At 35.8% G+C, this 15,961-nt stretch overlaps 1 protein-coding gene across 2 annotated transcripts in view; it reads left to right on the forward strand.

Annotated features, from left to right (window-relative positions):
• Positions 1-15,669, forward strand: part of tbc1d22a (TBC1 domain family, member 22a) — a 126,832-nt gene extending 111,163 nt beyond the window's left edge. For both annotated transcript variants that reach the window (XM_056747996.1, XM_056747995.1), the window contains exon 13: positions 14,169-15,669. In XM_056747996.1, the coding sequence (XP_056603974.1) occupies positions 14,169-14,297 (129 nt within the window). In that variant the 3' untranslated portion in view covers positions 14,298-15,669. The remainder of the gene's footprint in view (positions 1-14,168) is intronic.
• Positions 15,670-15,961: the final 292 nt, after the last annotated feature.

Below are 15,961 nucleotides of genomic sequence, written 5' to 3' on the forward strand. Positions count from 1 at the left end.
TAAGTCGCTTTGGATAAAAGCCACTGCCAAATGTTTAAATGTATATGTTATGCTTTATCTCTTTATGATATTGTGATGCATCACTAATCTTTGATATCTGTCACAACTTTTAATACTAGCGTTATTTAAATGACACACAATGAAATAATGCAAAGCACTTCCATAGCCCTACTGTTTAAAAGCTCACAAGTTCCTAAGCTCCTTACGTTTTCTCTTTATCCTCATTCCCTTTACAGTTGTTTTAAAGAGTAAATATTCCCTGATTTTAAGGTCCTATTTTGGTGTATGTAGTGTCCAACACCAAGTCTAAGTACATACAAGTTGTAAGGCCTGATTCACATTTCGCGTCTTAAATCCTGCAGAAATGCTTTGCATTCTCCTTTTTATTCCAAAGCACCTGGACTTTGCGCTCTCCTGGCGTCTTTCTAAGCAACCATGGCCCACGATAGCCGTTGAGACGAGGGGATATAAACAAAGGATTTATGGATTATATGCACTGAAAATACTTTGCAATAACTATGCTACTAGATTTAGTTATGCTGTGATCATCTGTGTCTCCATCTTCATTGAGCTTGTCTATATTGGCTGGTTGGTTCTTGTCACATGACTAGCTTGTGGCTTTCTGAAAACGTCGTTTTTTTTATCTCAATGAGACGCCAACGCACTTGAAAAAAATTTGCATGCCTGTCGTGCGTCTACATTTAAAATATCGGATATGCTCAGGTAAAAGACGCGAAATATGCATTGGGCCGAAAAACACTATTATTTTGTTTTAAATTTAATTTCGGTGCATCCCTATTCCCAATGCTATAACTTCAAAAGCAAAGAATAAGTGACAAATTATGCATACATATCAATAAATGACATATTTAACTATAATAACTGACATGTTACTATGAAAAAACACTTTGAATTCTATCATTTTTTTGGCCATTTGAGGTTGTGGGTAATGGTTGTATAAGATTGTACACCACTTTTTTGGTAGGACTACACCACTGATTTGCACTATTTTTGAAAATACTTTGAATTAGCAGTAGCTTGTATCTAAGAGACTGTTTTATACTAGCTTCTTTATCACTTCTTTTGGGTATTTATAACACTCCAAAAAAAGATTAATCTACCTAACCTAGTGTCCAAAAATGATTATTAAATATGATTGAAGCCATTTCTGAAAGCACTTCAGCACAGCAATCCCAAAGTAGGTAAGGTGTGGAAGAGTCTTTGAATTTGATTTCTTCTTAAAAGATCATTTTGATTCAGATGGAGGGATTGAGATTGAAGGGAAGACCTGACATGAACAATTTAATAAGTCCCCAGTCAGAGGAAAGGGTATTATGGATCTCTCCCAGCATATCAAACTGTGAAAATTAGTCTTGTCTTTAGGGACTATAGCCTTTTGTAACAGTAGATAGCTGAGGTATATCTCATAAAGATGGTCTCTGCCTATACATCAACCTACTGTCAAAAAAAGGCTTTTATTTCGGAATTTCTTCTGATTAGGTCTACTTTCCAAGAAATGTTTAAATGCTTAAAGCCTCATCATTTCTCAGCTGTTGTAGACTTGCAGGTATTGAAGAGAATCCTATCTGGAAAAACTTGAGAAAGATGGATTGTGGGGTTGGAACAGTCTCGGCTTGAGGTGATTTTTCAAGTAGATCAGTGAGCAAACAATCATAGTGCAGTGAACCGTTCCCTGTATTTGCACACAGTAAGACAATATAAAATAGACTTAGCTGAATATAAAATGGCTGGGACCAAATAAATGATGGTTTGGAATGAATGATTCCTTTCAGTTGAAATTACTCTTGAAAATCATAGATAAAACAGCAGAAAGAAATTAAGAGACCATTTCAAAATTCAAAAACTGTTTTTCTCATATTACTATTTATAATTGTGTGTTTAGGCAAATTAATTATTTTTGTTTCATTCTGTGAACCGCTAACAATAGTTCTCCCAAATTTCTAATAAAATAATTGTTTCTATTTGCATTTATTTGCAGAAAATAAAAACTGGAGAAATGGGTCAAATTAACAGAAAAAATGCCCTGTATTTTTTCAGACATGAAACATAGATGATAAAAGCATATTGACTTTAAAGCAGTACAACGGTATGTATTAAGGAAAGTTCAAAAGTTATTTTGTATGTGATATGTTCTTCATGTTTTGTCATGCTCTTAGTATTTCACATTGCTGTCGGATGACTTTGTCACTCCTGAGGAATGAGTTGGATTAAATTCAACAAACACTGGACTTTAATTGACACAATACATCTAGTAATGCTGATTAAATTCAAATTTGGAAAGGTCTCCTTATTTTTACCATGGTTGGAAATGTTTTAGTGAATCAATTAGATAAATGTTATAGATAACGTTTTTTTGCTGGTAACTGTATATAATGTTTATTCAAAGAATTAGTGACTGTAAGGCTACACAAAAGGCTGAAAATTCTGTCATTATTTACTCGGTCTCTTAAAAGCTATAAATGATTTAAATGGTTTATTTTTGACCCAACAACATTACAGATTGTGACAGGGCGGTAACTTGTGATCCATTACTCAGTATTGTTGTTACTCTTAAGAGTAAGTCTTAAGAAAACTTGAAAACTAAGCTGTTCTCTCAAATCTCATTCCTACTTCTGTATATGCGATGTTCTTCATGATACAATATGAAATAAATAACCAATAGTGTCCACCATTATAGACACAACATATGCTGAGGTGTTCGTTGAGTTTCTAGTTTAAGGATGCACTAACCTCTGTAAAAAGAATAACAAAAATGTCAGTTTGTTTCATGGCTTAAAAAGACTTGAAGAATATGTAGTGTGCGCATCTAGTTAGAAACATTAGAAAATATCCTTTGTAGTAAATTTTATAAAATAGTCAGTTAAATTAATTACTGTATGTAGTAATGTATAGAAAAAATCTTTATATTCTGCAAAACAGACATACAAAATACAAAATAATATATGGGTTAAGAATAAGATAATGGTGATTACATTTAATGTTGTATTAACTCTCATTTTAAAATACATTGATTTAAAATTCATGATCATTTCAGAATGCTTGTTTGAATTCTACATAAATCTGTACAGGTTTATTAATATGTCACTGAAGTAGTCACGTTCTGTGTTCCACTGACTTTTTCATGACCCCCTAGTGGTTCAGGACATTTGTAATGGCTTCTATTCTTAGCAGGAGGGCAATTAATGAGTATTGAGGGGGTGATCTGTTCTGAGGCAGAAATAAAGCAGAGGCAGTTGCATGCTCATAAAAATACAACAACCTAATGAATTTGTGATAATGACCTGTAGATGTTTGTATTTGAACTTTTGCCTGGGCGATCTTTCTGTTAGGTGTGCATGGTAAGCAGCAATGAATGGACTCGACATGCCACATAATTTTACATGATTATAAGAAACATTTACGCTACCGTATTCCGGAACTGTTAAGCAAAACAGAGAAATAGGAAAAAAAACATGACGAAAGAAAATAAATTGGATAGGTTTTTTTTTTGGCGAGCAGCTCTGATGCTTGGGTAAGTGAGCGTGGAGACATAATGGTGGCTGCTATCTGTGCCTCTGAGATACTCTTATTCACTGCATTGTGCTGCTGATACTAATGACTTTGGGTGTGTTTCGTATTGAAGCAGACGACTGAGCAAGCCAGGTAGAAATCTGAACAAGAGTGAAGGGGGACAAAGCCTTGCACGGTTGAACGTTGCCTTTGAGCTGCCCGTCGTCTTCCCCTGCAGAGTGCCGCGGCAGGTTACAGACAGCCAAATGTCAACCCCTGATGCCATTTAGCGAGGGCAATATGCAGCAAATGAGCCCCATTAGGGGTTTGTTTATCACGTAATGAGAAAGCCTTTGGTGCGGGTAACGGACCGAGAACTTCTTCCCTCTCTTGTCTGTGATTACCAATTTACTCTCTTTATCAGTGGGATTTTGTTTCGATTTTTCAAACCCTATTGTCTCAAACGCCTAAATATATACCTTTTATTTGTAAAATGCCATTCTCAGGCATCCCAGCACAAAGGAATCAAAAAGTTGGCCTGTTCCAATCAGTGAGCCACCTCTGCAGAGCATTATTTGTGTGGCATGCATCAATAGATGCCTGCGAAGAGTGTTTCAATTCTCCGATTAAGCTCGGTTTCAGTTAGGGTGGTGCCTTACAATGTAGTTGGCTTTAATTGGGAGTAGATGGCGATGTTGCTTTAATCGCCCCCCCCCCCATTTATTTTTACATACTTCTGCGCTAACTGCCATAGAAAGGTAAAATTCCACTTTTCAATAATAAATTAAATGGATTTTTCTAATGACGTGCATTGCAATGCATTCTGTGATTTCCTGTTAATTTAATGGGATTTGATATATCTGCTAGTGGAATGCACCCATGATCTGCCCCCGTAATATAATATAGATTAAAAAAATTACTGTCTTACTTTATGCAGAACAATGTTAATGATGTAATGCAAAAACAACTACGTGCAAACAGACTTTTGAGCTGGCTCTGTTTCGGTTAAGCTTCCCTGTCTCTGTTGCATCTCAAAGCATTAGCACGGTGGAAGATCATAGATGCCTCTCTAACCACTGGTCCGCAGTCGGGTGTAAGCTTCGAATAACGCGTTTATGCGTCGATAGAAGGAGGAATTGGAGAAATCAATCTTCCACTTTGGAGTTTTAATGGCTTGATTTAAATGGAGTTTATGGCAGAACTCGAGCTAGCTGAATCGCAAAGCAGTGCTTTAATGTGTGCGTGTCTGCACAAGTTAGTTATCTTTGACTTCAAAAGTAACAAGTCATGCCCTGGTGAAAGCCCCAAGGGCAGACCACTCTCTCTAAAACACGTGGAGTGGAAAACAGAGTTATTATGTTCATCATAAACAAATGCGAGCCTCAATTAAAAAGGGTTGTGCATTGCACAGTCCATAACACAAGCATGGTTTCGCTGTATAATGTATAGTTTCTTGCTGGCTTCATTAGTAGTGTATAATAATAGCTTGTGGTCCGTGCCAGTTGGACATGAATGCAAGAGATTACTGATTGTTATATCATTTTAAAGCTGAAGTTAATACCTCTATGTCCCAATCTCTTTTTAAACATAACATTGCAGATTTCCTTGCATTTTCTTTGCGAGATTGAAGTAAAATGTTGTCAACTTGTTATTATAAGATTGCAGTTTTAACACAAACACAGAGGCAGTAAAGACATTTTTAACACTGATTTGTAATGTACTTTCTCCACAACAATTTTTCATTCTTTTTCAACCAAGTGTTGTGGCATGAAGGCTTCAAGTAGTCTTTTGTTTTTAGCTCTATTTTCTTCACCCAACGTTCTTTGTTAACAAAGCCAAGTGTCACTCTTTCAATGGGTAACGGATTCTAACAAAACCTCTTAAAGTACAAAAAAGTAGGTCTTCCCAGCATCCGCTATGGGCATGAGTGATCCCTCAAAACACCTTAAAAATCATGGCGGGAACCTGATCCATTGTAACAGTCGTAGAACTCCTTGGCAACCACATAGCGATGCCCGCGGTTACAAGCCAAAATGTCTTCCCATTGAGTTTTGAATGGACAAGCACCACCTACAGCACATGCTTCTTTTGAAAATGTGAAAAAGTACTACTGTATGAAACACCTCTTAAACTTCAATTTGCCCTGTATTTATTGAATAAGTCATCTACAGATGAAACAAATGCAAAGAATATTTCATCTTCATCTCTCTCTTGTCTTTTGTTGAATTATTAAAAGAAACTGCAAAGAACTGAGGGGAAGCAGAGAGGGTCACGCTTGTTACATTCATTATGTTGCTAAATTAAAAAGCAGCAACTATCAGCGCCTAATATTGTGTCTTGTTCCACTTCAGGTGGTTCAAACAGCCCAAACTAAATGGATTTGCGGTCTGTATGAATAACTGCGAGCAGACAAACTCTTAATTTGTTGCACAGGCTCTTAGGGGTGTCTGGCTGATTGGCTTACCTTTCAGACCTCTGAGCTAATGCAGGCCCTGAATTTATTTTCTGAGGTGTTTGTCACAGAGATGCTATCTTATCAAGTGCTAGAGTGAAGAAACACTAGAGGTGTTTGTCGTCTACTGTGCAAAGTTTGTTTTAGTGAACTATTGATTTCTTTGTACTGTAGATGCTGTTCAAGACTTCTTCTGTATGAGTGGTATAAATGTCCTGTAACGCATTGCATTTGGTAACAAACGTTGAATGTAATGGTAGGTTTTGGGGGTCTGTTCCCAATAAAGACACCTACCCAAAAAAAACTAGTTTGTGCAAGATATTTTTTGGGTTTATAGATTTGGGAGATGTCGGAAAAACCTGCTAATCCTAAATGTAGCTTTCTGTGAATAACGAGACCACATTTTTTAAGTGATAATGTACATCTAGCCAGTTGTTGTCACAAATATTAATTATCCTTTTGTGTCAACCTGAAGGGGTTTATTTTGCGATTACCAATAACAACTGTCGAGTTTGTAAATGTCATGCTGCAAGTCATTTTTGCAGCTTAGTTTTGTTTCAATTGGAGAGTTTTACAATGAGAATGTTAGGCCCTTTAAAGGTCTACATGTAAAATATAATCTCTTTAAAAAGAGCAAAAAAGAAAACCTGTTTTTTCATGAAATTATATTTTGAAGCCAAATGTGTTGCTGCTCAAGAGTCCAAATGTCAAGCACATTTTCAATTAAATTCCCACTTTATATGATATTTGGAAGATATTTGTTCATGTTGCACTTTGGACAGTTCACAGCAAGTTGTAATTGAGAACAATTCAGAATCTAATTGACCGTGGGTCAAACATTTTATTCTTTTGGACGTTGTTTGATCTAAAAGTAATTCAGTTCAACAATGGAATGTTTGATTCCTATTTATTTTATGATTGGTAGAGTGTTCAGCTACATTTATTCAGTGAGGTGAATTTGTGTGCAATTTTAAGGAACGCATCCTTAGAGATGAATAGTACATATATTACAGATATTTCTCTAGCCGTCTTGTTACTGAGTTATAGTGTTGACTCTATTGGGATGGTTGCATTGAAGGATTAGGTGAAATGAACTCTTCCTGATTAATCGAAAGCCTGACACATTCATCAGAGAACTTGTAATTTTGTCCACACCAAAGCTCCTGGAGGAAACCGCCAGTAATGATTAATCGTCATACTCGCAGGTATCGAATGAAGAGCAAACCTCCTGCCTGTAAATGTGCTTTAATACAGTTTAATGATAGAGTGTCACTGTTGTCGCAGGAAGCCCACTCAACGAGAGGCTGGAACAATTTATCCAAAAAAGACAAGAAAAGCATGGAGGACTTAATATCCTGGAAGTAATTACAGCTTTGCTCTTTCCCTTGTTCAGTGGAAAGGCGGCAACTCAACCTAGCGCTTTTTCGTCTTGCGAAGCTTTAATAAACAAAGCTGTTTAAAAAGTTCCTGGCGATAAATCACCAGCTCTCCACCGGTTAGTCTCATGAGCATTTAAAACAAGGGGATCAAATGCTGAGGATCTGCAGAGGTGCGACTTTGCCGTTTTATGGAGTGACTATGACGGTGTTCTTGAGCCAATGATCAATTCATACAAATTCAGGATGGCTTGCTGAGAAGACGAGGGCTTGAAAATCTTGGTTCGTCTTAATCCTCTGTATCAAACATTCTTTCACCAGGGCCGTAAATATAGCATAGACTCTCAGCAATGCAAAAGCAGAAAAAGGTAGATGTAATTGGCGAGTTTATCAATCCAAATGTCTTGGCATGTTGCATCAAAACGCATATCATTGGGATGCTTTTACTATGATTACTTTTTCGTCTTGAGTGCTGCTAACGCTATAAGTAATCGCACATTGTCAGTTAACAACCACAATTCAGACACCACAGAAGATATAGACGGTTTCAAAGAGACAACATAAATAAACTTTATTGTGCCTCTAGATTTTTTATGTTAACAACAATTGAAAGAACCGTAACATGGCCAAGTTATCTCTCCAATATTTAAAATTTAAATGTGCCGTACGGTTTCTTTAAATGCGAACAATCTACTGGACCCTTTCAACAAATTGTTTATTTAATAAAGTGAACATGCAATAAAATTCAACAAATCTTGGAGTTAATTCCCTTTTAATACAATAAATAATAACAAAAATTGATATTAATATAAAATTAATTATAATATAAAGTTACTTTTTAGACACTAGCCAGACACAGACTGAAAGTTAACTGCAGTCCAGGTGCGCATGTCCGATGAAATGGTCTATAAGATACACCAGTAGAGAATGATCAATATGCCCTGGGGCATCAAGAATAAAGTCCTTTCAAAGTCCTAGTTTTTATGTGCTTTTTTGTTCTTCACCTTGCCAATGTTTACTAGGGTTGTGTTTGTAATTACGCCAGGCTTTCAAATCACATTACTGTACAGCCAACGTTCATTGGTTTGGGTGGTATATTGTATTTATTATTGATGTCCAGTTGCACAGAGTGACTTGATTAAATCCTGTCCCAGTTTATTGCTGTCAGGCTGCTATATAATATATGCCCGAGAAACATTTAAGACAACTTGGGAATTGTGTCATATGCTGCGTTGGTGGTAGTGTTGCGGTTATAGATCTGGTCTAGTAATAAGGGAAGGTTTATGAAACTGGAGAGTTTCTGGCATTCGCCATTACCGCTGAGCCCTTGAGCAAGGTGCTTAACCCCAGGCTGCTCCTGAGGGACTTTTCCTGTAGCAAGTGCACTATAAGTCAGTTTGGATGAGGTTGCATGTGCTGCATGGCTAACTAAACATCAGTTTATTTTAAAATACAAATATTTTATTCATTCTTGGAAGCAGATCCTTCGGATTTCTAGAGTTGCGGAAACATTTTGATACTGTATATGAGGCCACTAGGAAATCAGATACCTTAAAAGTGTATTTTTGCCTCTTTTAAAAACTTTTTACAGACCTGAATAAACCTTAAATATAAACTTAATAAAAAATAAATCAAAATGTATCCGATTTACTTTTTGATCCTGTATTCAGAATTCAACCATTTTTGTATTCACTACGTTTACTTTATGCATCTTGTCTATGCTTTTATTCAAAACCATTATAGAGAAGGTGCAAGACATGAATTTCATCTGTATGTGTGTTACCTGGGTCGAACAAAGAAATTTTGCATTGCTAACACTGGGCTCTTCCAACTGAGCAACAGAAAAAGGTTTTCTTGTTGAATATCTTGTTAAACATCGTTCACATCTGTACCTTTCATGTTGATTTTGATAGATATTGATAATGTAAACACAATATTAAATACAACCATTAGTGTCAATTATTTTGTGTTCCAATCTAGTAAAACTAGGCTAAAAATTAAGCTGTGTGTGATGGCTGCTTTGATTGAAAGATATGACTTTTTTATCTTAGTTGTAGTTGACAAATGTTTTGAGCATAATATTTTTGATTTATTTTGGAATGCACTATGCTTTCTGAATAGGTCAGTCCTCAAATAATATCTGTAGTGAGGAACATTTTTCCAGATACATAGAGGATGGGGAGAGCGATACATTTTTCAAAGACCAAAGCCTATCAAAACTACCACATGCTCAACTTTATAATGTTCTTCAGGGATATATATATTATAATGTTCTTCAGGGATATATATATCAAGGATAGCAGGGCAACTTAGCAAAAATATGATTGAAGATGAAAATGGTGTCCTTTGGATATTGTTGTTTTATGCATAGACTAATCTTTCTCGGAGAAGAGTCATTTGGCATTTAATGAAATATTTAAGAGGTTGTTGTTACCTGTTGGAATGAATTAGAGTGCATTATGTAATTAATCTAAATAGAGATTGCATAAGGAATATGCTGAATGTGAACGCTTAAAAACTTTGAATGATTTAAATACATAGTGGTGTAGGTGTATGACATTTTAAGGTTGTTTCTTTGTAATCCAAGTCATTCCCTGAAAATTTGTTCCTGGAATCACTCTTTTTGCCACATTGTCAAGATGATTTCCACTTGATTTCCCACTATGAAAACAAGGACATCATGCACTGGAAAAGCTAACACACTTTAACATACCTTAACCTCAAGGTCCACAATCAAAATATTTTTTATGTCTTCAAACTATTAACCTCCCAAATATGTGTTTTGATTAAAATGCTAACAAGTCAGCTTTATAAAATACAATACACTAGCATTAATGACTTTATGCTTTTCAAAACTTAAGCAATAATGTATGAAAAGGTTTTCAGTAAAACATATTCAGTAGGTTTCATCATTCCGCTAGAAAGTATTTTCCCTGACATGGTATATCTAGTTGGCCTCTGTGGGTGCTATGTGCAAACATCTCCTGTTCATTACTATGAAGCTGATTTAGCAGTCTGTATTTTCTTTATATAAATAAAGGTGACAATGTCTTGTAATCATCACTGTTTTTAAGTGATGTCATTTTAAATGACTGGAGCATTGTATTCACAAGCACCCAGGACCTGTTTTATGTGATGTATGGACCTTTATGTCAGCAGAGTTGAATACCGGAAGTACTCGTCAGTGTATCGATTCTTCCGGTTATGTTTATTTCAATAGGCTGTAATTGCCTATTTGACTAAATGCCTCTTATAATCTTTTAGGCAGTTACCATGCATTCGACTATTTTAAAGACTGGAATAGACTGGAAGCTTTACATAATTAACATGCATTCCTGTGATCATAGGGCATTACTGTATCAATAACAAACCTTAAAATAAAGAACAATTACATTGAAAAGTTTAATGTCTTACACTAGATGTATTATGAATTAGAAATTTGCAACAATGTGTAAAATCGTACTCGTGTAGCTTTGAAACCTTTGCGTTCACATGTTTTGGGCCTTGAAATGGAGTTTTAGATTTCCGAACTGTTGTGTTCGGGTAGTACTGTCCAAAATGCATATACTTAAGATGCTTGTATTGTGTTTACTTTTATTCATCAGTTTAGGTGCATTTATTTTGAGTTTTTAAATTAAATTTGGTCGATCAGACGGACTTTACTAGCATAAGTTTGGTAATGTTGTTATTAACGGGCATACGTACTAACTTTGACATATTTTAAATTAGAAGACACATTTTCGCCCTTTTTGTATCTCCCTCCTCATGTATCTTTTCTACCGTTCTCATTCCCATCCACCCCCTCCAAACTCCCATGCAGTGATGGAGTATTAAGCACTCTCATTCCCCTTCATCAGGGCAGGCAGGATAGGTGAATTAGGCTGGGAGATTGAGGCTGCATCTCTGCTCTAAGCCACTCTAATGCAGTCATTGACTCTGAGGCCTGCCGGAGCCACACGATGCCATCTTGAGTGAATTAAACTTGGCCCCTCTATACCTAAGAGAAATGGGCTTCCACCGGCGAGGTCCTGACCGCACGAAGCTAAAAGAGAAACACATATCTTGACAGGCAGCTTGCGCTACCTGCCCTGTGCTTAAGATTGAGCAGGCGAAGAATCCGTGATTGAAAGTTATAATAATTTAGAGGAGTGAGGTGGTGCTTTGTAATAGCAAGGCTTGACCCTGGTGAGGAAATAAAGAAATAAACAGCTCCATGCTGCAATGCCTTTCGTTTGTCTGATAAATGCCAAATAAACCTTCATCCAGTAGAATGAAGCCGTGCGGTTTCCCTGGGCAACACTTTCTCGCAGGGTCTATGTGTATGAACAGGTGAGGATGGGTGACTTGTCATTTATCAGTTGGCTAGCCAACTAGTCTAGTAAATAGTGATCTAATGCATATATATTTGCTCCACTATTTTTTTTCGTCAGTCATTAAAAAGATATGTTATTGAGGCCAATTGCACCAAGAATGAAAGCTATATTAGAGTTTACACCAACTGACAGTAAAGGTAGGTAACCAGACTTGGCATCTTAAAGTGTCATGAACTCTTGTTTCAGTAACATGTTTTCACGCCTTCAATTTGAAAAGGGTAGAATAGGTACATGAAAAGGTCAAAGGATAGATTGGTGGAGAAATGGAAAAACTGGTTAAAAAGGAGAGGGTTTAAAGCAATAAGATGCTTATAAACTAATTGGAACAGGTGAAAGTCTTATTTTATTGTGAAAATGCTGGATTGTAATAATGAATAAGTGTGCAGGGTAAATGCATGTTTTCTACAATGTACTGATTCTTTTATGAACACAACATGGAACTGCTTATGAATACAGACATGCTGTGCTTGCAAAAAGTGCTGTTTTCTTATCACATGGCAAAGAATGCTTGCTCTTCATACTCACAAGCAAAAATTTAAATAATAATTCAAACTTGGGCATCAGAACCATTGTAATTGAGTGGGACAGGACCCTCTCACTTTTAAAACCAATGATATATGACCCACTCACTTTTACGTCTCTGAAGGCACTCCGATAAGTCATGTGCGCTAAATTAGTCAAATCCATTCAACTTCAGGAATGCCTAATAAATTAAACTCTATTCTGTGCTTAATCTACAGACTTGAACTGGCTCATCCGAGGCCATATAAATTATCTCCATTCTGTTTCGACACAGCAAGTTAAACGAAGTGTTGTTGTTTATTATACATTATACAGTGATAATAGAGTATAAATAATTATTAGGGCTGCAGCAAATCGCAATGCGAGATCCAGTCTGGTATTTACAGTCACAGGCTAAAGGCAGCGTCAATGATTCTTTGTCAGACAGCGCACAAGTATTAAGTTCTCTTTCGTGCTTGAATGAATAAAACCACACAACATTATGACAGAACGCCATTTTGTCTAGCATTTTCGTAAGCACAGACTTAAACGTAAATAAATGCCAAGTTGTGGAAATAGGAGTGGCTTCATCTGCGTAAAGAGATCACTCTTAAAGGGGACGCGTTCTTAAATCTACCGTTGAGACTCCTGTCGCTAATGTTATTCAAAGAACAAAATAATTCAATGTGTTTTGCACCTTTAATGAGAATTCTTCTTTATTTAATTTACAATTTAACATTAAAGACTGTATTTGTGTTTTAGAACTTCTATTCAATTTCTGTATATTTCCTACCTATTAGACATGATAGCTCTCAATTATACATTTTAGTGGCTATAATTGATGTTAAAATAAATAAATATAAACAATTTAATAGAGACATAATGATGTTGTTAAAGAAATCTGTTGTTTCTACATTAATTTGAAGATTAAATGTGAAATTATTAGATTGAAAAAGTATATTTTAAAACATTAATGTTATACGCGATTAATCGTGATTTCCCACAGAATTTTTTCCGATTAATCATAAATATATTTTTAATCGATTGACAGCACTAATAATTATATTTATTAAAATTATTAAATGGCTGCCAACTGACTGGGACAATGAAAACCTCCTTAATACCCGTAACTTTACATTTAACCTACACCCATTCACTTTATTAAACACCTCTTAACCATTTTTCCAATAATTTCTTTATTTTGTTGAAAATAAATGCCTGTATCACCTGATATCTGCAAATAAGTGCAAATTAAACCTGCCTCTATAGCATCAACACTTCTTGTCACACGTCTTTCTCACCACCCCAATGGTGTCATTTTTACAGGTTTTTTTTGACCCACCCACATTTTTTGCGCTTGTGACGCCTATGAATTCACTTGAGAATGTATGGGCTTTTGGCATTTGGAATGAGCTGTTAATGTTTTTAAAAGACAGATTGTTTTTAATTAACACAATCTTTCATGTTTGCTTCTAAAATTTAAATAAAAAAATTGGGGCCTTGAAGAAAACCAAATTCCCACCAGTCATGACTTTACAAAGCTCTCAGGTGAATCGCAGAGGAACACAAATTATGTCTTTTGTGTTGCTGCTCCAAGGAAACTTGGGTACATGACCCATTTCTCTAAGGGACAGCAATGGAAAATCCGCTGCCAATACAAACCTGCAAATCCCAACGGAGAGTTTACAGTATGCATATACCTCACATTTTATGACCTTCTTTGAACCTGAAGAACAGAGTGAATAAAAAATATATATGTATATCTTTAATAATAAACTCAATGTGTACTTGTTTTTGTGATTTTGGACCTATACAAAAATGTGTTTTGGGGTTCACATGATCCTTCAAAATCGAGGACCTTATATTATTATTGATCAGTTATTTAGACCACTCATTTTGAAAATAAGTTTCCCTATTGTGTATATAGTCACAATCATTTTTAATCTCTCTTCACAGGGTCTGATGATATTGCTCCAGAACCTACCAACAATGCACTGGGGCAACGAAGAAGTTAGTGTACTCTTGGCTGAGGCTTACAGACTAAAGTTTGCCTTTGCTGATGCCCCCAATCACTACAAGAGATGAGACTCCCCCCAGCTCCCCTGCTAAATGCGATGACCTTAACCGACGTCTATGTCGCCTCTGGTTGTGACAATAATATAATAATAACATGATGTTTTTATGGGGATGGAAATATTTACAGTGGACCGCAACTGTTCCGGCATATTTTCTGTATTTCTACTAATGTCGACACTCCAAACACAGTCAAATAACCAGGGTATCAAAATCTTACACTGTTTAAAAACACTAATGAAATGTATCTTTATTCTCTTCTGTTTTTCTTCAGTGTATTTCTAACCCAGTTCTGGAAATGTTTACAAGAAAAAGGTTTTGAATGCACTGAATCCATGGAAAAACTAATTTAACAAAAAAGGATTTCTTCCTAATTATTGGTTGCAACAGCAGGATGGATGCTGGCCCAGTTTATTCAAGGCAATAATTTAGCATTACCTGAGATATTACGGTTTAAAAAGACTTAAAATGAAATTGTTCAGTTTAAGCAGTGTCTATGAACTTCTTATAACCTTGGTCTACCTCAGAATGCGGCCAGGAGTCATAGGGTGATGAACTTGTCTGCAGATTAGAACAGTACCTATAAAATCTGCCTTATTTTGGTTGTTTGAGTTTCACAAGGTGCAGGTCAATGAAGGTAGCTTGGGTATGCTAACTTGAAGTGCTGGCTATGTTTCTGCTTTTTTCATTGGCACATGGGACTGTCATTTTGACATCCCATTTTGAAACTATTACAATAATGCACACTGACTCTACAATGCTGTCATTAATTGACGTATTTGGGGAAATCAGCTTCTGATTTGTCAGTATTTGAACTGTGCGCTGCTTCAATCATGTCATCAGGCTTTTAAATTTGTGTGCCAGTTTAAGGGAACCTCCTCTTGATGTCTGTTTGTCTCCTTTTTGTACAAGATAAAGTCTATGAATCAGCGTTTATTTTAAAATCTCTTTGTTTTCTTTTATATACTGTTTACATGAGCCTGTTAAGTTGTGCCTAACTCCAGAGATTGATGACTTTTATTGACCTTGCAGATATTTATTTTACATTCATGGTGATTTGGGTCTAACAAAGCAAAACATCATAACCGTGAATTCATCAACTCTTCTGGTCTACTTTGGCAATTTGATGAGCGGCAGAAAATGTACTGTAACTGACATTGAGTGTCTGAACTTATGGAGTTACACAGTACAAGCCACATGGGGATATATTTTCCGGATACCAAACTTCTTGACATAACTTACAGAAAAGTCTGAATGGATTTTAACAGAAGTGTGGGTGAATTATTCTGAAATGTTCTTGAATTTAATAGTTGTTTACAGAATTATGTTTTCAAAGACATGTACATAGAAAATGTGTAAATAAATGCTATATATATGATTATAATTTGTTGACGTATTTTGTAAATCTTTTACTTCACTATTGTCTTGGTATGCTTTTGAGGGACACTTGCTGAGCAGAGTAATTCAATTGTTGACTTGTTTTATAAAAACATTTGTTAACTCTACTGCCTCCTAAAGTCAATGTTCCTTAGCACAAACTGGATCTGATATATTAACACTGGGACCATAAGCTTGTAATGTGTTGTTGGACACATGTGATTATATAAATATGTGAAATATATTTCTGAGGTCTGTTTAGTAAAGCAAAACATTTAAACTTAGTTTTGACCAGATGG

Source organism: Triplophysa dalaica, chromosome 5 (assembly GCF_015846415.1).
Source record: "Triplophysa dalaica isolate WHDGS20190420 chromosome 5, ASM1584641v1, whole genome shotgun sequence".
NCBI lineage: Eukaryota > Metazoa > Chordata > Actinopteri > Cypriniformes > Nemacheilidae > Triplophysa > Triplophysa dalaica.